The sequence below is a fragment of the Schistosoma haematobium genome, chromosome 2, assembly GCF_000699445.3.
Source record: "Schistosoma haematobium chromosome 2, whole genome shotgun sequence".
Lineage (NCBI taxonomy): Eukaryota > Metazoa > Platyhelminthes > Trematoda > Strigeidida > Schistosomatidae > Schistosoma > Schistosoma haematobium.
In genome coordinates this window covers 17,069,472-17,092,714 of record NC_067197.1, presented here as the reverse complement: position 1 = coordinate 17,092,714, position 23,243 = coordinate 17,069,472, and the positions used below count along the sequence as shown (strand labels likewise).

General features: G+C 36.6%; 1 protein-coding gene across 1 annotated transcript; it reads right to left on the bottom strand.

Annotated features, from left to right (window-relative positions):
* Positions 1 to 257: 257 nt before the first annotated feature.
* MS3_00006345 (uncharacterized protein) lies at positions 258 to 12,865 on the bottom strand. Its single transcript, XM_051214477.1, has 5 exons — positions 12,727 to 12,865; positions 12,579 to 12,689; positions 5,643 to 5,975; positions 2,311 to 2,385; positions 258 to 476 (listed from the first exon to the last, which is right to left on the bottom strand). Exons 2-5 carry the CDS (start codon positions 12,588 to 12,590, stop codon positions 372 to 374), a joined length of 525 nt encoding a protein of 174 aa, XP_051067654.1. The 5' UTR covers positions 12,591 to 12,689; positions 12,727 to 12,865; the 3' UTR covers positions 258 to 371.
* Positions 12,866 to 23,243: the final 10,378 nt, after the last annotated feature.

Genomic DNA, 23,243 nt, shown 5'->3' with positions numbered 1-23,243 from the left:
ACCTGTTATTACATTTTATTTCTATTTTCTTTGTCATTTCTATATTTGCCAACCGTATAATTATCTTTTGTTTGTGAACTATCTTCATATTATTTTTCATTAACCTTTGGATTACAATACACCCTACTTTTAATATTCGATATCTTCAAACAGTCTGATAACGCGATCCTATATTATGTTCTAATACACTACCATGAATGTTAAAAAAATATAAGAACAACTGTACAACTGAAGTAAATGATCATCATAAAAAATTTCTCTCTATGAAATCTTTTTACCAAAAAATAAAAATAAAGATCCATTTGTGAATTTATTTGTTTCCCAGTAGAAGTACATATATAGTACCATCATAAAGAACCAAAGTATTTATTCTATTCCTCCTGAAGTAAAGCTTTCGATCGGAAATTACATAAGAAGCAACATATAACGGTGTCTTCACAATAGGCTGATCGACAACATACAGGACATTTGACAAGCTGAATATAAAAAGAAAATGAATAATCACTTAATTTAATTTATACATTAACAGCTTAAGATATATATGGATATTTTAAATCAACAACTACCTTCTTAACTCCATCAGCGAATAAAGTTTATTACAATGAATATTTCCCATCTATTAATAAAATATGATTTAACGGTCATCTTTTTACATTTAAAAATTTAACACTACTTCTATTCCTTGCATACAGTTCACAAATACTATATGACGACAAAATTTGTAGAATTTTATTAGATCAGCTGACGCAGGTTTCATTAGCTAGTATATTTATCACTGAATATTCTTCGTTTTATTTATGTTCATGGCGTACCCTATTGATGGGTCAACTAGCGATTTCTTTATGAAATTCTAACTAATAGCCATATATGGTAACCATATTTTTAATAAGAAAGTACATGTAATCAGTTCATAAGTTTGAACGTATGTAGCATACCAGAAGGTACCGCAAGACTCCATTTGAAGTACCATAAACATACATATATCATGATTACTCCCCGTCTTTTACTCGAAGTATCAAGATCGATCCATGAAATGAGTAATCTTACAGAGTTCTTTCTGTCTAAACAGAACAAGAACAACAGCGTTTGAAGAACAAAGTGAATTCATTTTGTTTCACAGTTCCTCATCACCTAAAAACTAAAATTACGATTATTAATATAGTTCTTAACAGATGTTTGGCATACCTTTATTAAACGTAACCAAAATCATAACAATAGTGATAAAAATGGAAATACAAGTTATGTGAACAAATATAGTTAAGATCGAGGTATATTTATGTTGGGAAGCAATAATTCAGAAGTTATGTAAAAGTATGAAATTAATGAGTGATCAGGTAATCGCTAAACATGATAAAATAAACAAATATGTGTTGTATTGTTTGAAGTTAGATGTGTGCGTGACTGAGGGTCCTGGGCTCTAATCTCGTGTGCAGGATCGTGGATGCGCACTTCTGAGAGGTTTCATACTAGAACGAAACGGCCGTCCAGTGCCTCCAGATGCTCAATGGTAGTCTAACACTGATCGACTCATGATGTCAATCAGAAAATATGTGAACGTCAATCAGATAATGTAAGAGGTGAATATCAGAAGACGAAATAAGAACAAGGTAAATATTGGGGACAGGATTGAAAAAAGACTAAAAGTTGAAATTAATAAATATTATTAGGTGAACCCTCGATCACCATGCCAGAGAAAGGCTAACCAAACTTTTCTTCTGTATACATGGGCCGGATCAGGGACGTTTGATAACGATTGCCTCTGCCAAACGGAGTGAGATTGATATTTTCTTTAGCAGTTGATTATTTTGAAAGCATTATTTACATACACTTTATATCCACTGTTTAAAAGATGTCTGACAATCGCTTTTGCAAACGCCTTACCTTTCAGAGACAACAGCCTCTATAAGGCTTTCTGAATACATTCCTAGAAACCTTCAGCTGAAAGTATGCGAAACGTTTGTTAATTATTACAATTATACCAATAATTTTAATTTTAGGTCGTATGAAGGTGATGAGAAAACTATGAAATAGAATGAATCCATTTTATTCACCAAACCCTGTTGTTCTTGCTCTTTTTAAATTTATCGAAGGATCTAGTTGTATGAAGTTCTTTCTATCTGTTAACATATTTTCTGCGTTCCCCTCATGCTTTGATTGTTCTACGCTCAGTAAAATACAGAAAAGCATGTTAGAAGTACAATATTACTAGTTGAACTGACAGTTAACTGTATTCACTAAACTACATCACACTATTAGAATAACTTTGAACATATACAAATATTTCACTCAAACATAAAACACTTCACTTACTGGTACAGTCGATTTCATTCGACCAGGCCGTCCAAGACATATTTGACATAATAATAAGTCCGTAAAATCATGAGTCTAAAAAATAATTTATACATAAGTTACTGATGAGATGAACCGGAAATGCATATTTTTTCATCTATTATTTTTTTCACACGTCAAGAATTTAAAAACTTGATTATTCAAACAATTGATGACGATGATACTATAATTTATGGACGAACCAGTTACATATAAGATAACAGGTCATGGGTTTGGGAGCGAAATTCATTTATCCATTTGGCTAAGTATTGTTTTGGCATTTTAGCTGATGTCAGTTCGTGATGAAAACCCTAAATCTAATTGCTAACACCTGCCATCAACTGTAAATCATAATTCTGATTCCTTACACTGCTTTATAACCCTCATTTGGTCCTAGTTATCAGGTCACTTTAGCGTCGCTCAAAAGTCGGCCATAAATTATAGTCTCATTATAATAGTTCTTATAAATTTATTTCAAATATATGTTGATTCATACAAACCATAACTAAATGAATTTTGTAAGAAAATACAGACACAGTCTTATCATTTAAAATCGTCAAACTTCTAGTTTAAATCAAAAATAACAGTCGACATTAAAAAAAACGTTTACATTTTAAGTCAGATTGTGACTATGTACCCTAGCTTTAACTAATAGTACTCTCATTTAAATGAAATAACGGATCAAAAACTCAATGAATTCGATAACTTTAGCCATTCCATAATACTGTGCCACCATCTCCCATTATCTTGTGTGTGTAACTGCCTCAATCCCGACACGGTCGAACTTCAATACCCAAGGCTTCTCACTAGAGCTCTGAGAATTACTTCTCAAAGCTGGTCACTAATGAGCACGAAACTGAAGGTCCTGCGTTCTAGTCTTGCGTGAGGAATCGTGAGTTTGCACTGCTAAGGAGTCCCACGTTGGAACGAAACGGGCTTTCAGTGCTTCCAGGCGCTCGATGGTGGTCTAACATTGATCGCTTTATGATCTAAACTAAAACTCAACAATCTACACAATCCTATAGCGATATGTAGATAGATTTGGATGATAAAAATGTAGTTCTCAGTGAAATTAGCACGTATTTGTGGCACTGAAACAACAAATCAACGGGAAAACGCTCAAAAATTTTAGGTATGGCATATTGAACAGTGAAAAAGGAAAGTTATCGTCACACATAACACTTGATTCATGTTTTCAAAAAAAGAAACGATTTTTTACTTGTATATTGAAAAATCATTGAGGTTAAGTTGGGGAACTTATACAAAAGTGCAGTAATTCAGATCATTCATCTACCTACGTAAGAAGTGTGAAGCTAGACAAATCATGTGACCGACGAGTTGTCCTAAGCTTATTGAGTATTTTGCTGATATTCACATACTTGACCTTGTTGACTCCTTTAACAACATTGTACAGATTCCCGTACAGTCAATAATTAGCACTTACTCAAGGATCATCTTGTTATGGTTTTCCCTCTATCTATATTTTTTTCTTTTCTGTGTGTCCGTATATTTTATCCATTACTCGCTTTTCATATATATAACCGAATCAAATAAAAAAATAAACGATCTGGACATTTTCATTATCTTGAACGGTTATCTGCTCATCTTTGAATACTTGAAACGCATTCTTGCAGCACGTTTCAAATTTGGTCTTTAATGCCACAGTTGCATAATAGTTATCCGAGTCATTATATATGGAAGTGAATGGAGAATTATATCTAACTGGAGTAAACTGAGAGCACAAATGTAATGGTTTCTAGCATATAGTGATATAAAAAGCCACTTTGATTCAGAACATTTCAGACTGGTAAACCTGAAAGTTTCACAACCTGAGGGATATTTTTAGATATATGATGTTTTATACATGTTATCATTCAAAATATATACACAGTAAAATAGTATACATAAACAGTCCTAATAAAAAAACACATAAAACCATATCTAATGCGACAATTGAATAAACATGAATGGGAATTTGCATTACCAAATTATCTTGACTAAATAAAATAAAACTTAGTTCATTAATGCATTATATTCAAATTAATCTACAAAAGTTGGATTAATAAATTAAACTACTTCATAAAAACATTCTTTAAAGTAAATAATAAATATGTTTTGTGATATCCCAATGAATAGGAAATTGTTCTTTTGATGTTTTGTGACTTAATGTAAGTCACTTCTTGTAAGTAAATAAATTACCGAAATAAAATTAACACAAGTTTAAACAGTATAAAGGAAACAATACTGTTAGTAAAACCAAAATCATAACAGACTTGAAAATGGTAATGCCAAGTTATTCTGATCAAGGTGATTTTGTATGACATATCACTGTATTAATTTGTGAGCTAAAAGGTGGGTGTGAATAATGTATACATTTGTAATGTAAAGTAGTGAGGCTGAAGTTGTGTGTGTGTGTGTATGTGTGTGTAGATTGTTTGGAAAGTGTATACGGTCAAATGTAGTTGTTTGATCAAACAGTCCATGTCGGATGAATAGTCAGGCCTGCTGTCCTACTGTGAGAAGAAGGATTTAGCATTATATGAACCGCTTCGGCTATTCGCTCCTCTTTATAGTTGGGAAAATCTTTTTAAATTATTTCGATATTTCTAATACCAATTTGGTGATTATTTAAAATAACATGTGCTGCTATTGTTGATTAAAATAATAGATTTTCCAATTCTACAGGATTATTAGGAGGTAATTTTATGTGGCTTACGTGTTTCTGGGTACGAGTCGAGATCTCACGGGAAGACTGTCCAATATATAACATATCACAATCGACACAACCTAATCTGTAGACACAATTTTGTCTAGGAGTAAATGGGATCTTATCTTTTATTTTAACTAAAGTGTTTCTTAGGGCGTTAGTTGTCACATAGAAAGCTTTGACTTTGTAGATTTTCAAGATCCGTTTTAATTCCTCTATCGTACCCTGGCGGAGAGGTAAAACTACGGTAACAATCCAAGATTTTTCATTAGAATTGTTGTTTTTGATAATAGTCTTAGGAAAATTATTAAAGCGTAGGATTAAGATTAGATAATTCTGTTGTCCCATGTTGTCAATAAATTAAAAGGAACAAATTAACCTTAAATAATTTAAACAATTAGACTTAGCTTATTAAAGGATTTTAATCAAATTCCAATCTTCTTACACAGTAATGTTTAAAGGCTTTGAACGAATCATAAATTAGACAGTCGACAGTGTAAGCTGGTCATCGGTTGTTCAGAAAAAAACATGGTAAAACTAACATCTCCAATACAATAAAGGAATCAGACACATAAAATCACTATTTATGTTTATTGTGTGAACTTACTTTACGCTGGGGGCAAATACCATTAAGGCAGGCATCAATGGAAGTTACTCTACAACAGTTGCATAAATCAGCAACTGATAAACAACATGGGCAACAAGCAAAAGGTTGAAGCTGATTAACAGACGGTTTGACATTTGGCGTACGGTTCGCTAATATGGATTTTACAATTGCATAAATTATACCGATAATTAACAAATAACCAAAACCGCATAGAAGTAGTAACAATGAGAATGGTATTGGTAAATCATATATGAAATTTTGAAAAACTGTTGAACCTTTACGACTGGTTAATTCAGCTTCAGCTACATCATCTGGGACTTGAAATACATCCAACTGTAAATAAGTTAATATAAATTACTAAACAAGGCTATAATGAATAAATGAAAAGCTATGTATTTTGTTCATTACAAAAATAAATGTAAGTTATTTTTATTGATGGAAAAGTTTGAAATATAACTAGCGTGCCAGTGGTTTTTAATGATAACGATATTTAAATAGTAATATTTATCTACTTGTGATCTTAAGAGTAAAAGAATTCTAGTCAATCTAAATAAAAAAAACTGAATGGTATAGCTTATAAGTGATGAATGTTTCTTATCTTTGAATCAAGAATCCATAACTATCGTAGCAGAGTAATATGAACCCATCTATTTCACCCGTACTCTTTACCTGTTTACAACCTATGAACAGTAGTATTAACCATTAGAAACGAAACATATATGGATACTTTATGAGTTAGATATGTAGATATAGAGTAATGTGAGAAAATAATAACGGAAGGATTAGAAATTGTCTAAACCTTTGCCTATTTACAGCTTAAATATGTAATATTCTAGGAGGGTAAACTGAGAAAGGGATATGAACAGAATTTTTTTTACAAATCTAAGATTTATGTCATCGACCATGAAATACCTAAAATAAAATACATAAACTAGCTGAGCACACCTAAAAAGCAAAAATGAAAAACCATAAATTACAATTAAGATCATAGAAAAAGTGTTGTGTAACAATTTCATGAAAACGAGGTCATCAACGAAAAACGAGATTGATAACTATCTTGTTGGATTCATAAACTTTGTTTAAACTTTTTATTGCAACAAACTCGGCAAAGTTCAATAAATTCGAAATGCCTTTTTTTATTATCTTGAAAATTTTTGAAACCCCAACATCATCTCTACTATCGGACAAATAACTACCAATCGCACTGTTGAAAAACTAACCCCCTTTTAGTATTACATTTTGTGTAAAGTGCTAGAAAATGTGTACACTGAATCTCCATTCTGTTCTTCCAATATATGTGTTTTGGTACGAACGTAACCTTTTAGACAGCTGGATACAAAATTAGAAGGGAATTCGTTTACACCCAACTTTTCGAATGTTCCTTTTTGTCTGGTATAGAGGGACCATCTTACCCACTGGGTAAGTTCATTTTTGTATTGTCTTTAATTCGAAATCAATTTTTCTAGCCACCTCATCACCTTTGTAACCAAGTTTTGTGGACAGGCTTTTCCTCAACTGTAGCAAATGCCATTTCCATTTTTCTAGCCTTTCTATAACGAGCTACGAATTTTTACAGATAACCATTATTATACTAACAACGTTCATTCTAAATAACTAATTCGCGTTCCTGTTCTCTGAACGCAATCTATGTATGCGGTTGAAACAGCTCTGAATAAAGTTCTTTTATAGATTATTGAACAGAAGCTACTGAAGTTGAAGCATAACTATGATGATTAGAGTATTTGAATTATAGTATGAACTAAGAATCCCAGAAATAACGTAACCGGATCGAGAAGTACTAGATAGGCACAAACGAATGTACTGTGTTTAGGATTCGAAATCAAGTATTCAACAAGTACAAAGGAATCACTAGTTCATTCAAACACCACAATAACCCGCTCCACATTTTATTTAGATAAATATATCTTTCCAGTAGGCTATTTGAATTGTGATTCATACCAAGATCCAGAAAATAAAACGTTTCATTGATGTTCCGTTACAAACTTAATATTGGAGTGTTCTCTACTAGAAAATTATAGCCCATGAGAAGCATCTTGATGATCATTACAGGTAATTAATGTATCATCAACATACCTGACATACACCATTGTGTCGTTAAATACCGACATATAATTTGTAAGGTTTATTCTGGTGGCATCGTGGTAAGTTAATAAAATATATCAAATAGAACCACAAATTTATCAAAATTTTCTAGCTTATGAGTATATTGAAAGGTATCTTCCAAACTATGGACAGATAACCTAGGACGGTTCGGCCTTAAATAATTGATTATACATTTTGTAAGTTTGTGAGAACTAGTTACATTATTAAGTAATTTTGTGTAGTATATATCTTGTTGCTTACACAGTACGGGGTTCTTAATACAAATAAAATTAGATTACAAAATATGTCCTATCATCACTATTAATATGTAAAGATGACGTTTTAGATGATAACTGAATGTGAAAACCGAAAGATGAATTCATTTATATTAGAAAATTGTTAACCATATGCACCTGAATTTTAATTTCAATGTTCAAGATGATATTGAGAGTAAGAGCCAATCGTTTTAAATATCACGATAACCAACAACAGGTATGATATTTAGGACTAAATTTAATGGTTTATATTGTCTCATCGTTGATTATCAGAACTAAACTTGATCAAACCATCCTAGTACAACGTTTCTAAGTGCTGCTCCTATGAAAAAGTTAATTGAATTTTGGATAATAAATCAGAAGAATAAGAAATCTTATTTTGCAATTCGAATAGCAGAAAAAAGAAAAATATAAACACTTAGTTCCTTTTCTATTTCATGTATACTTTAAAAACGACTATTTGTTATATTTACCAATTAAAACAGATGTATAACATTAAATAAGAAAGATTAGTTCAGCAAAAAGTTCTCTTTTCGGCGAATTCATTTTCAAAGCTGTACAACAGAAGTTTATTATCAGCACTATTATCATCCTGTAAAATAAGTACATATATATTTGCAATTTTACAGCTTTGAAAATGAATTCGCCGAAAAGAGAACTCTTCGCTGAGCTAATCTTTCTTATTTAAATGTATAACAACATAATTAAAAAATTTGTTATATCGATGAAAATTTCCCTTAAAGACAAAAATAAAACAAAGTTCATCACAGCAGAAAGCAAACTGTATTAAGTGTTTAAAACATAACTACTTTCTTTTCAGAACTAAAGTGAACTAAAATATTTTAGTGAATAACTATTACTAGTTGTAGGTCATTCATACCACATAGGGATGGATGAAACCAATAACACTATATAAAGGTAGGTTCAACTTAAACTATCAATACACTTTTACTCATAGGCAGTAAAAAATAGTTCTTTTACCGTTGATACTTATTTCGTATAAACTAAGTTAATGATCGGAAGTGAATCATTTGCTCAATACTGTATTCAACCAACCAAACTGTGGTGTTAACAGGGATTTTGCCGTAAACCACTAATTGTTGCTTTTGGCAAGAAACTGTCACCGAATACCGAGATATACAACCGAAATAACCGGACAGTGGTTAAATACTGTTTAGTAAACAACACACTTATCCTGCACATCAATACTCTAATGTCCAGTCTATAAGATAATTCCTTTAGTTGCACAAATATTCACCCCTACCTTTCTATTCCTCTTGTGTATCCTACAGTTCTAAAAATGTATTTGCCCTAAACGATTTGCCTATTTTCGAAATATAATGCCCCATTTATTTTCGTTGCTTGTTGATACTTTCAATGATATCAACGTGTTCTGTTATATAATTTGCTGTATGTTGCATAGGTCTGCTATGATTTAACTGGCTGAAGGATTTACTTTCCTCGCAAAAGTGTTTTGAAAGAAGCCACTGGAGTTAGAGCACTTTATTGTTCTAATTATATTAATTTTTTCATATTTATTTTGTTTCTCATACGTGTAGTGTATGTTAGACAAATATCGTCTCTTGATTTCAATGTCTTTAGGTATCATTAAGTTATTGGTTCCATATTCTTGATAAGGTTATGAAATTTGCAGCCTAACATAACAATTGAGATGTGAAGTCGAAAATGGCTGTTTTCTGATTGGTTACTACAAATGAACTCAACTAAAAGGCCCTTCGTACTTTACCAAGTAGATTAAAAAATTGATGTTTGTCACCAAATAACTTTAAACTATTTAAGAATAACATTTACAAGCTCTGACAGATTTAACTTGATTCAAACATAATGGAACATCGATTAAAAGGTTATTTGATTATACCATTTTTCAAGATTGACTCTACTTGGATGAACATTAAAACGTAAGTCTTAAGCATACCGTCAAACTTTTAACATACATAAAGTTTTATGATATAACAACAGCTAAATCAGATAGTGGTGAAGACGTTTTTTGATTCGTACATGACTGTTTATTTGCCATTCAGTACGTTTTGTATTTTATGTTCTATTTGAACACATTTAACCGTTTATAAACTCTAATCACGAATTTTTAAACTTTGTGACTAATTTGTCAAGTATCTGTTGAAGCTCTATCCCATATTACCGTATAAAAAGATATTGTAAACAACATCTATTGTGATTCTTAGCATCTACATAAAGTATTATTATTTATTTGATAGAATCCAGATTATTTATTACAATACACATAAAGAATAGTGGTTTGAAATGACTGTAGAGACGAATTGTGAAAAAAGTTGACAGACTTATAACATTTCATTTTTAATAAGGATAAGGACTGATTTTGGCACAGCAAGTTGTCTCACCAAGATATAAAGGCTCAAAACTCAACCTAAAGACCGGCAACCTAGACCGGAGACTAATTTATAGCTATGTCCCCTCACTCAAGATACCGAAACAGTGGTCACCGACGACTAAAGAGAGTAGTGAGTTTGAAAGTACATTAGGAAGTAATTAAATTTGGCAGGAAAGTATTCTACGACTAATGAATTAACTGAGTCATCAGTATCATCATGGAATATTATGTAAATTATTAAACAGTATCTAACAATAAATAAAAAAGGGATTTGTCTGAGTGCATGCACAAGTGATTTCGAACTGTTATCCTAATAAATCACTCTTGTGTGTTCCAAAGAAAGTATTGTTCTTAAAATTACAATTCCTAAATGATACTACTGAAGAAATTGTGGCTCACAGGTTAAGAAATGCGGTAAAAAGAACATTTAATGCAATCAGACTGAGTGCCATCTTCTACAACCGCCCCATAATAAGAACGGCTAATAAAGACAGATTGCCTGAATTCGCCACATCCGTGTGCACTTATCGATTCAACTGCTCCTGTGAAGCCAGTTATATAGGGCGTACAATTCGGCAAGTCCGTCATCGTATAACAGAACACCATCCGTCGTCGTTGAGCAAAGGACAGGTAAGAGTGATTAAGAGTTCCATTCTCGCTCACTTGGTGGACAAAGGTCATCAAGTTGAATTGAGTGAACATTCATAAAAATATTTTGTTAGTTCCTTCTATTTTTTGTATATTATGCAACATGGCAACTGCTTGATTTTCGAACAATTATTTTGATCATTGATCCTCTTTCTTCCGGTTACTCAATGTTACTTTATAATCGATATGTCATTATATAATTATTACGTAAGGTATCCACTCGATGAGTATTGCTTCATTATTGTAAACATATATATATATTAGTGTAGAGTCATGATGAAAAATTGATTGAACAGAAATTTCTTCGCTCGATTCGTTCAATCTTGTATGCGTCTCAAGTATTCAAAATAGACATTAATGTCCATCTGATATTATGCAAAGGAACCATTGACTTTAAATACAGAAACTTAAAAATATGAAGCATTTAGATTTTGTGAGCATTATTTATGGCCCTAGAATGATTACTAGTATTTATTTGTATTAACCATCATTGTCATAGGCTGCTGTATCACTTGCAAGTAACATCTGCAGCGGTAGATATATCCCTAAATCAAATAGTTATGTACGTTTTTGACATTGATGCTAACCTCATAAGTTTTACTGGACACACCTAGATGAAGGGCACGCATCCCCAACAAACCACGAGTGGGTAAGCCGTGCTATGCATCTCTTACAACAACTAACCAGCTTAGATCAAACGCTTCCCGATATATAGATAGTCTTCCAAATATACCTTTGAACCACTTTATTTCCGACTTCTGATTTGACTGGGTTGGTATATTTCGACTGTAAAGGTGTTATATGTAAATGCATTGTCAAAACTACGATACCTGCGGCATCTTTAGGTCTACTAGACATAGTAACATAAAATTTGCTTTAGTGACGTCGTAATACAATCACTGTAAACCAGAGTAGCTAAATGCAGCAGATTCATGATCTCCTTCTATTATTTACTCAGGTGAACACTCTTTTATCAGCGGCTTGAAGCTGTTATGTAGCAACTTTCACTTGCAGTTTGATGTTCAGGAATAAGAGCAGCAACGTTTAAAGCACTCATCAGGATCTTAACCCTGTAAAATATCATCGTAAAGAAACAAAGACACGACTGCACGCATACTGTCAATGTCTTTCTGAAGTGACATTTAGCTGTAAATAATGTCGAGAGTATAATTTATAGACGAACCTATCAGATTTACCACAAAAGGTCGTGAATTTTGTAGCGAAATTAATTAATTCACTTGTTGTTAGTTTGTTACCAAATATCAGATATGCATATCTGGTTCCTAAACCTAACTATCGACTGTAAATATTAATCCTAATTCCTCACACTGAACTATAACCCTTATTTAGCCGTAGCATATAGGTGGACATTCTCAAGGTCTTTAGCGTCGCTCAAAAGTCGTCCATAAATTATAGTCCACCTAATTTTCCTATTAATTTACAAATAGTATGCAATGGCTGCATAGGTCATATTAACTTTGCTTCAAAAATCTATAAAAAATGGTGTGTAGCTCATTTTAACAATAAGTATAAACTTACAGGAATTGGCATGCTAACTGTAATGAGCAACTCTATCAGTTGGCTGGAATAGACGTTGGGGTAAATCCCCCGATGAAATGCAAGTATATCCTTAGCTCAATTGGCTCTAGACTAATTGCAACTGCTCAAATAAAAGTACAGATCTAACCAATCAATCGAATAATAATTGCGTTGCTAACGCCACTTAAATTGCCTCCAAAATTTGTTAATTAGTACTCAGTTGTAAAAACAAACTGTACTCTGTAATTCTTCAGAGCAAGGAAAGCTGGCTACATTCTATATCTAATGATCGAATCTCTTGATTTTTGATTTACTTCTGTCAAGTCCAAGAGGAAATTATCCCTGGAGTAATCCGGAGTATATAAATGAGCTATAAACTGAGGGATTATTAGTACAGGTCAGCCGAAGACATGTATGATTTTACAATTGCTCAGCGCCACCACGCTCGCTAAAGAGCCGGATATATTCACTGGTGTTTCTTGAAACTCTTGACCGAATGTATCTTCACAACGGCTAGCAGACGACAACTCAAATGGCTAGAGACACCGAAACACTAAATTAAAACATTTTATAACTGCTGTATTCATCGCATTTTTTTCTGGCTGTAGGGTATAAGAGCTGGAGTACAATCTAACTGTAGTCTTTGGCGATAAACATAGTATCCACATTTATCAACGGCTTTACGGTACTGATGTAGTGTCAAATAAAATGTACAGGTACAGCGCACTTGTCCTTTTCAACACTACTGACGCTACGAACAGATTATTGTGTCTCAATTTTCCACTGGTTCCTACCGCATCATTGGTAAACATGTCAATATCTCATTCTAGGAATTCGAAAAGCGGTACTAACCATTGTATTATTCAAAACATTAGAGCGTGGTTACAAACACATTCTGACAATTATGTAGGATCACAGCAAAAACAGCAAAAACTCCCGGGAGACATATACAAGCAAGTTTCTGATATGGCAGAACAATTACTTCACAGTTCAGCTAAAACCCTAAGTGAAATTGAAATTAGGACAATTTGTTAAAAATCACAGAATTACAGTAATATGGTGATAAAACTGAAAATCACTCGCTCTAATTAAACGGACAGTATCATTTTTCCTCGCTGAGTAAATTCTATTGTTTTGATCGTTTAATACGTATCAAGACTACTGTTTCCACTTTAATTGAATTTATTTCAGTTAAAGTATTCGATTAGTGTATCGTTTCTGTTTCTAAATTAGTTTGTCGTCGGTACTTTTGAGTACTTTGTTTTCTATTGTATCTGTTAATACTTTTGGTTCTAACAATCCACAGTTTTCCACTGTTTTTGTTCATCGATCATCTTTGTCTCTGAGTATTATTGTACCTAGTTTTTTTTTAAAAAAGACCCCTGTTTATTAACTGGACAGTGAAAAAAAGCAACTGCCAACTTCCGAGCTGTGAAAGCGGCATGCATGCGATGAGTGCAAAAGCTGGTACCACGAAATTTGCACGAATTTAACGCCTGTGGCTTTCAAACGGTTCAGCAAAAACGGTTGCGTATGGCTTTGTCAACAGTGCTGTTCGGATGCGAACACCTTGCTAACCGAGGCCATCTCTTTGTTGAATGCCACAAGATAGTGTTTTGTCAAGCGTGGTCGGGACACATCTGATAGTACTCGCTCTGTCGACACGCAAATTGGTGTGAAGCAAACTCAGGTGAGTCCGAAAACAGTGACTCACACCGACCAAAGGAGGAAAAACAGTCTTCAAAGAGGTCTGTCTTAAATAAAAACTCAAGAAAAGAAGTTTCTTCTGTCCCCAGTCGTCTAAATGGTATCCCTCATGAAAGGCCTAGAAGCCGCAATCGCAAGGCTCGATCGGTTTCTATCGGGAAACATAACCTGACCTCCCAAGTCGTCGACGAACCTTTGGAACCCCGCAGTGTGTTTGGCGTGACTGTGGTTTCTTCTGCAAGCAAAGTTGAGGAATGGGTACAAGTTGTAAGGAAGAAACAACATAACGAAATAAAAGGGAATCCTACCCCATAAAAGTAGTCGGGAAATCAAAGGCTGATCAGAGTGACAGATCAGCTATTTATAATAGGATCAAGAAGAGTGAAAGCTCTGAATCAAAACTCGTCTTGAGCATGACATTGTGCTGATAAAACAGCCACTTAATCAACGCATGCCTCGAAATATCTCAGGAGTCACCTTGCTAAAGGTGTATAGACTAAACAGTCTAGCGGACTTGAACCCTAATCAATCCAGACTGCTTAAAGTAGTATTCAAACCTTCGAATGAACGCGACTTAATTCTACAGGGTGGACATAAATTAAAGGGTTCAGGGGTTTTTATCCGTAAGGACTTGCCGTTGGCAGACCGTGTAAAAAGACGGGAAGCAGAAAAAGAACTACAACTTGGGTTAGACGGCGGCGAAAATGACCTAAAAATTGTTAATTTTCGGGTTGTAAGGCTTCGACAGAGAATGATGCCGAAGCCACTCTGGGTGAAGCACGAAGGCACTTAAACAGGCTTCGGATCTGTTACACCAATGCACGAAGCTTACTCAATAAGCGATCGGGACTAGGTGTGTAAATTGACTCTACAAAGCCAGACATAATCACAGTCACAGAAACCTGGCTGACGCAGTCTATAGATAGTATGGAGCTTGACTTCGAGGGTTTTACGTTAGTAAGGACCGACAGAATACAAAAGCGTAAAGGAGGAGGGATAGCTCTATTCATTAGGAATGCTATCCCATTTGCCATTATTGACAGTGGATTCCATGAGAGTGGGACGTGTGAATGCAAGGGATAATAGCTGCTGATTGGTTTGGTCTATCGCAGTCCAAGCTGTGAGGTAAATGAGATCCTGTTAAGCAGTCTCAATACTTGGTCACAAAGTGGTCGATGTCTAATCCTAGGGGACTTCAACGCACCAATGGTAGACTGGGAAAATCTGCGAACTAAATCGTCAGAAAATTCCTTCGAGCAGGAGCTAGTTGATGCTATTATCACATATGCCCTAGTGCAAAATGTGAAAGAAGCGATTAGGTATGACTCGGACACTGAATCATCCTTACTAGATCTTATATTGACTCACTATGAGGATAACGTTGCGAACCTCCATTACATGCCACCCCCAGGTAAAAGTGATCAAGCAGTTTTAACTTTTGACTTCCATATAACTGTCAATCTAGAGCACGCGTTAGCTCAATCCAGACCTAGCGTCTGGAAAGCAAACATACCAGACATCATGCATCAGCATCGTTAGTAGATTGGACAATAGACCCAGAGTCCTCAATTGAAACGGCTTGGGACGCATTTCGAAATCTATACTTAAAAGTTTCCGCACCCCACATCCCTTGGACTATACCATGGGGTCCGAGAAACTCTCCACCATGGGTCAGTAGGGAGGTCCGCATCCTTCTCCGTAAGAGGAGAAAAATGTGGGATAGACTTGGGTTACTGGGGACTGGTGAGATAAAATCTCAGTATCGAAAAGCTCGGAATACCTGTGCCTCGACCCTCCGTATGTCTAGAAAGTTGTACGAAGAAAAAACTGTTAAGGAACCCATAGAATGTCCCAAACGACTGTACTTACTTACTTACTTACTTACGCCTATTACTCCTAATGGAGCATAGGCCGCTGACCAGCATTCTTCAACCCACTCTGTCCTGAGCCTTCTTTTCTACTTCCATCCAATTCTTGTTCATTTTCCTCATGTCTATCTCCATTTCCCGGCGTAATGTGTTCTTTGGTCTTCCTCTTTTCCTTTGGCCTTCAGGATTTCATGTGAGGGCTTGTCTTGTGACACAGTTCGATGCTTTCCTCAATGTGTGTCCTATCCTCTTCCAGCGCTTCTTCCTGATTTCTTCCTCCACTGGGATCTGGTTTGTTCTCTCCCACAGTACGTTTTTGCTAATAGTGTCCGGCCAATGGATCTGAAGTATTTTGCGTAGACAATTGTTAATAAACACCTGTATTTTCTGAATGATGGCTTTCGTAGTTCTCCAGGTTTCTGCCCCATACAGTAGAACTGTCTTGACATTTGTATTGAAAATCCTGACCTCGGTGTTGGTTGACAGTTGCTTTGAGTTCCAGATGTTCCTCAGTTGCAAATATGCTGCTCTTGCTTTGCCGATCCGCGCCTTCACATCTGCATCAGATCCACCGTGTTCATCATTGATGCTGCCCAAATATGTAAAGGTTTTTACATCTTTCAAATCTTCTCCGTCAATTGTGATTGGATTGGTGCATTCTGTGTTGTATCGGAGAATCCTGCTTTTCCCTTTGTGTATATTGAGACCTACTGCTGCTGAGGCTGCTGCTACACTGTTCGTCTTCTCCTGCATTTGTTGTTGCGTTTGGGATAGAAAGGCCAGATCATCTGCGAAGTCTAGATCGTCCAACTGCATCCTAGATGTCCACTGTATCCCGTGCTTCCCTTCAGATGTTGACGTCTTCATGATCCAGTCGATCACCAGGAGAAAGAGAAAGGGTGAGAGTAAGTAACCTTACCTAACACCGGTCTTCACTTCGAACGACTTTGTCAACTCTCCTCCATGCACGATTTTGCAGTGTAATCCATAATATGAACTCTGTATGATATTGACTATCTTCTGAGGCACGCCGTAGTGTCGAAGAAGCTTCCATAGTGTTGTTCTGTCCACGCTATCAAATGCCTTTTCGTAGTCAATGAAGTTGATGTAGAGTGATGAATTCCATTCAATTGATTGTTCCACAATGATCCGTAGAGTTGCGATTTGGTCTGTACACGATCTATCCTTACGGAATCCTGCCTGTTAGTCACGAAGTTGGGCGTCTATGCAGTCCTTCATTGTGTTTAACAATACCCTGTTGAAGACTTTTCCTGGTAGTGAGAGAAGAATGATGCCACTGTAGTTATCACACTTGCTGAGATCGCCTTTCTTCGGTATTTTGATCAGAAGTCCTTCTTTCCAGTCTGTTGGTACTTGTTCCTCATCCCAAATCTTATTGAAGAGAATGTGGAGTATCCTTGCAGTTGCCGCTACGTCTGCTTTCAGTGCCACTGCTGGGATGTTGTCTGGTCCTGCTGCTTTGCCACTCTTGATTTGTCTGATGGCCATGCTGATTTCTTCAATTGTTGGTGGGCCAACATTGATTGGGAGGTCCGTGGGTGCTGCTTCGATGTTGGGTGGGTTCAGTGGAGCTGGTCGATTCAAGAGTTCTTTGAAGTGTTCTACCCACCTGTTTTGTTGCTCTTCAATGTTGGTGATTACCTCGCCTTCCCTGCTGTTGACTGGTCCCTCTGGTTTGCGGCGATTTCCAGAGAGTTTCTTTGTCGTGTCATACAATTGTCTCATATTTCCTTCTCTTGAAGCCTTTTCCGCCATCGTTGCTAAATCTTCCACATATTTACGTTTGTCAGTTCTGATGCTCCTCTTCACTTGTTTGTTAACTTCTGTGTATTCAGCTTGTGCCTTGGCTTTTTCTGCTCTTGTTCGACTGGTATTGACTGCTGCTTTCCTGTTCCTCTTTTCTTAAGTCTTATCCAGTGTATCAACAGTGATCCATTCTTTGTGATGGTGCTTCTTGTGACCCAGGACCTCATGACATGTTGAAGTGATTGCCTCTTTGATCCCCTTCCAGTTGCTCTCCACAGTAGTTCCTTCTCCATTGAGTAGATCATGAAAGGCCTGAAACTTATTGCTGAGGGCTATCTTGAATTCGTTGAGTTTGTTAGTATCCTGAAGAAAGGCCGTATTGAACATTTGTGATATTGTCCGCCCCATTGTCCAGTGCTACTTGAGTTTCAATTTCATCTTGGCGACCAGCAAGTGATGATCTGAGGCTATATCAGCTCCTATCTTAGTTCGCATGTCCTCCATCGTCCACCTGAACTTTTTGTTGATGCAGATATAGTCGATTTGGTTTTGTGTAGTGTGATCCGGTGAAGTCCATGTGGTTTTGTGAATGCGTTTATGTGGGAATATGGTGCCGCCTATGACCAGTTTATTGAAGGCAGATAGGTTTGCACATCTCTCACCATTTTCGTTCCTTTCTCTCAGTCCGTGTCGTCCCATGATGTCTTCATATCCAGTGTTGTCCGTTCCAACCTTAGCATTTAAATCCCCCATCAGAATGGTCAGGTCCTTTGTTGGGTACTTCTCGATGATTGACTGCAGCCTATTGTAGAATTGATCTTTAGCGTCTTCATTGTAGTCGTTGGTAGGCGCATAGCATTGGATGATGTTCATTGAAATGCCCTCTTTCTTTGTTTTGAAGGAGACTTTGATGATCCTTGGTCCATGAGATTCCCATCATATAAGTGCATTTTGTGCCTGTTTAGACAGCATCAATGCGACTCCTTGTGTATGTGGTGCATTTTCTTCTTCATGGCTGGAGTATAACTGGAGCTCTCCTGAAGTTAGTCGTTGTTTTCCAACTTGTGTCCAATGTGTTTCACTGATCCCAAGTACCTCTAGGTTGTATCTTCTCATTTCTGCAGCAATTTGGAAGGCTCTGCGGGTGTCCCACATTGTACGAACATTCCATGTACCTAAATAAATGGTTGCTCTGATTGTCAGAAGGGGCATCGGCCTCGTAACTTCCGAAGGGACTCGGCTTTCATCATGAGTCGTCATAGTTCCTCTAAATGAAGACCTTCTGATTCCCAGGGAAGAGTTTAAAAGGTTCGAATAATTTTTTCTGGTTAGCGTTTTTTTAGCGAGTTAGTTTTCTACGGGATGGGGACACTAACCCCATGCCCAACCCTCCTCTTTTATCCGGGCTTGGGACCGGCAGTAGCCTCCGGAGGGACTCCAGGCGGAGTTACTGCAATTTATTATCATGTGCAGGCCATTTTACACGATAGCTAGGAGCAGTACCTGTTAAGTACATTACTTCTGAGAAAGTGGCTTGCGCCTTTGTTTAACTATGGTTAGCAAATTTCCGCTGTCTTTCAACTATCACTAGAGACCATGGACGCTAGTTGGAATCTGGACATTTCATTTGTCTAGTCACACTACTAGAAATTACAGGATTTCGAATGACCACCTACCGTTTACAGGCGAACGGATTGGTTGAACAATTTCATCGACCATGGACTGACACTTTTCCACTCATGTTACTTGGTATTCGTGATGCAGTGAAATTTGACGTTTAGTACGCTGCAGCACAACTCGTTTACGGGTGATTATGAATCTAAACTCTTACATGGGCGGGCTTACAAGCACCGTGCGTTAAGCCTGTTTTTACTTGAGCGCAGTCAACTGATGTTTTAGTTCAACCTGCCTTACGATACAGTATATACGTTTTAATACGTCACGATTCATCACGATGACCTATCGAAACGGCATATGATGGACCTTTCAAAGTCTATCGTAAACCTAGATACAATATCGTCTATAAAAACGGAACTAACTAAAACGTCAGCACTCACTCTCGTAAAGCTGAGTATTTAGAAGGAAAACCAAACGACGCTCATTTTCCTCCTGTGCACGAAACGAGCGTCACAACTACCATACCCTACCTAGTAGTCAAAAACCATAACGAACGTTCGCTGACATATGACAACTAGTTGTAAATAACGCTCTCAGAAAGGAGGGTAAGGTTTACAGAACACTTGAACAACAAATGCCTATAGGACACTGCATAATGATTCGTTTCATCTCGTCTTTTTGTCATGTATTATCCAATATGCCTATAAATGTGCATTTTTTGTTTTTACTAGAAAATCCGAAGAATTCAATGTGCAACATTTTTTACGCTATCGCATGTTATAAATACTCATGTATATCAGTTTTTACTTCCTTCGCACATTTTGTGTCATTACACGTTCATGAGTGTATTTCGAAACTTACTTATAATTTCTTTTACCCCTCACAAGGCAGCTGGTAAGATGAAAACCGACGAAGATAACAATAAATAGAATCTTTCATTGTACTTTTGGCTGATTGCTATTATGTGCCACATGACTCTTCATATCAGAGGATGATGACCAGATGGTGCTGAACATAGCAAGTTATCAGGAGTATGTTTACCAACGACAAGCCCGTTACGTTTAAACTTCTGTTTGGCCTCGTCTTGGGTTGCTCACTGCTTTATTAGGGGAAGGGTGAGCTGTAGCGGTAAATAAACCCTACAGAATGAAAAGCTCTCTGATTTTAAACATCCAAGAATATTGTGCCACCTATAAAGTTTTTATTGAATGAACATAAATTGACAATCCTTCACTACTCTCGTTCCTTTCTCACAATCAGTGCATGCATCCCAAGACATCTTCATACCTGATGCTGTCCGTTCTGGCGTTGGCGTTTAGGTCTCCGCTCAGGATGATCGGCTGCAGGCTCCCATAGAACTGGTTTTTATCGTCTTCATTACTATCATTATTAGGTGCATAATACTGGATAATATTCATAGTGATTCCCTCCTATGTTTTGACTGATGCTTTAACGATCTTGTATCAGTAAGATTCGCATCCTATGAGTGCACTACGTGTTTCTTTGGACAGCATCAGAGCAACTCGTTGAGTGTGTGTAGGATTTTCCTTGTAGAGGTAAATAAATCCCCAAAATAAATAGCTCTAAGTTTTCGACATTGGATGCTGACCATATGTTTTAGTGGACTCATCTAGCTGAAGGCGCTCGGTCAGGCATCCGCACCAGATCACGTGTGGTAACGCCGTGCTCAACATCAACCGCAATCGCTAGCCAGATTAGATCAGAGAATTCCGATATATTGGTCATCGCCAAATATACTCTTCCGATCTCCTCGACTCTGTCTTTTGATTTCTCTAGGTGGGAACGAAATATATTAGAAGGTGTTACTGGTAGAAGCGTTGTCAAACACTGAATACCTGTGACATCATCATTGGTGAGGCCGACGTGATCTGGTACACCTAATTGCAACTGTGAGTCTGTTCCTTTTTGGGATTTTTATATATCATTGCCTTATTTTTTATTTTTTTTTTAAACATTGTGATTTTTTTTTCGTGTTTTTTCTTGGATATATATATTTTTTCCCCTCGTTCATTATCGTACTTCATACTTCATCATGACTGAACAGACACCCAAAGTACTCAAGCTTAAGACTTTGTCCCCGCCTTCATTTCAACTCATGCCTTTCTGGCCCGACAACATCGAAGCCTGGTTTTGCTACGCAGAAGCCGACTTCTCCGAGCACGGCGTGTTCGACACACGTGCACAATGCTTCGCAGTAGTCAAGGCACTACCGCGCGAATTCAACAGGTACGTAACACCTAGTATGTTTACTAGTGATGTTTCCGATCCTTACGAAATCTTAAAACGCTCGATTCTTAAACGAGGAGACCTAACCGATCGACAAAGGTTAGATCAACTCTTCAATAACATCGACCTGGAACACGGTTCTGCGATGGACATGTTGCAACGGATGAGAGAGAGTATAGGCCCAAGAACTTTCGACGAAGGTCTATTCAAACAACTCTTCTTGTCAAAACTTCCCCAACAGGTGCAAGCAGTTCTGGTCTCTTTCCAGAACAACGTCTTAGACGAACTAGCTGCATCTGCCGACCGCATTTTAGAAATTACGAAACCTTCTACTACCGAGGTATTTTCAGTCAAAGAAAAACCTCAAACGACTCAGAATGATATAACCGAGTTATGTCACACACTCATGCGTTATCTTAGTCTTCGTGCCGTTGTCAAACACTGAATACCTATGACATCATCATCCTCTTCGTGACCAGAGAACAGCAGCATTTTCCATGAATCTAATCTCCTCTGTCCGGCTTGGGTCCAATGTGTTTTGCTTATTCTGGACACCTGTTATATCTCATCTCCGAATCGATATGACTTGTATTCCCAGTTTCGCATATTGTCCGGATATTTGGTGTGCTTATATTGATTGTTGCTGTGGTTGTCAGATGTCGCATCAGATACCTGACTCCCGAAAATCTCGGTCTGCACTATGAGGCGTCATAATTTTTCTGAATGAAGGTGCGTGAACTGAGAGGACAGGTTATCTTGTACAGGATGGGGTTGTCGACCTCATGCTCAACTCTCCTCTTTTGTTCAGTGTTCGGCTCTGCAGTAATTCTTGAAGGTATACGGGTGGAGTTAACGGCTCTCGTTGTACTGTGAATTTATAGTAGAACGGGTGAAAAAGTCTAAGTCCATTTTTATAGAATTGCAACTAATAAGAAGGATTTTCAACACATATGTGTGATATGATGTAACTTACTAAATACACTGAGACTTTGATATTTCGGTACAAGTGAACGATCGCTCTCTAAAAACATCTCTGTTGTACATCCTTCATCGAATGTGATCGCCTAATCTTGACAAAATTTGGTGTCAAGGCTAATTAATTAGATCGAGCAAAACACCTCGTGGGGACAGTGTCAGGATATGACTCCGACGTCTGAATGAGTGCCTTCTATGAATATGTGTTAAGGTTTATATGGTCAAAACCAGTTGAGAATGGTCAAATACTCAAACATTTTGATGCCCCCTGTGTTCATTTTCCTTTCATGATAGGTGGTGATTATCGTTTTGTGCACTTATCCAAACGCTCCTTTTCCCCACCTAATAATTGAACTGACGCCAAATAAACACTACAACATGAGCCTAATCTAATTTGTTCAGTAGTGGACGTACGAGCTATCAGCGGTTGAATGCCATTATCTGAGTCATTACTTTTCACTGATCGTGTCAAACTTCGGGAAAA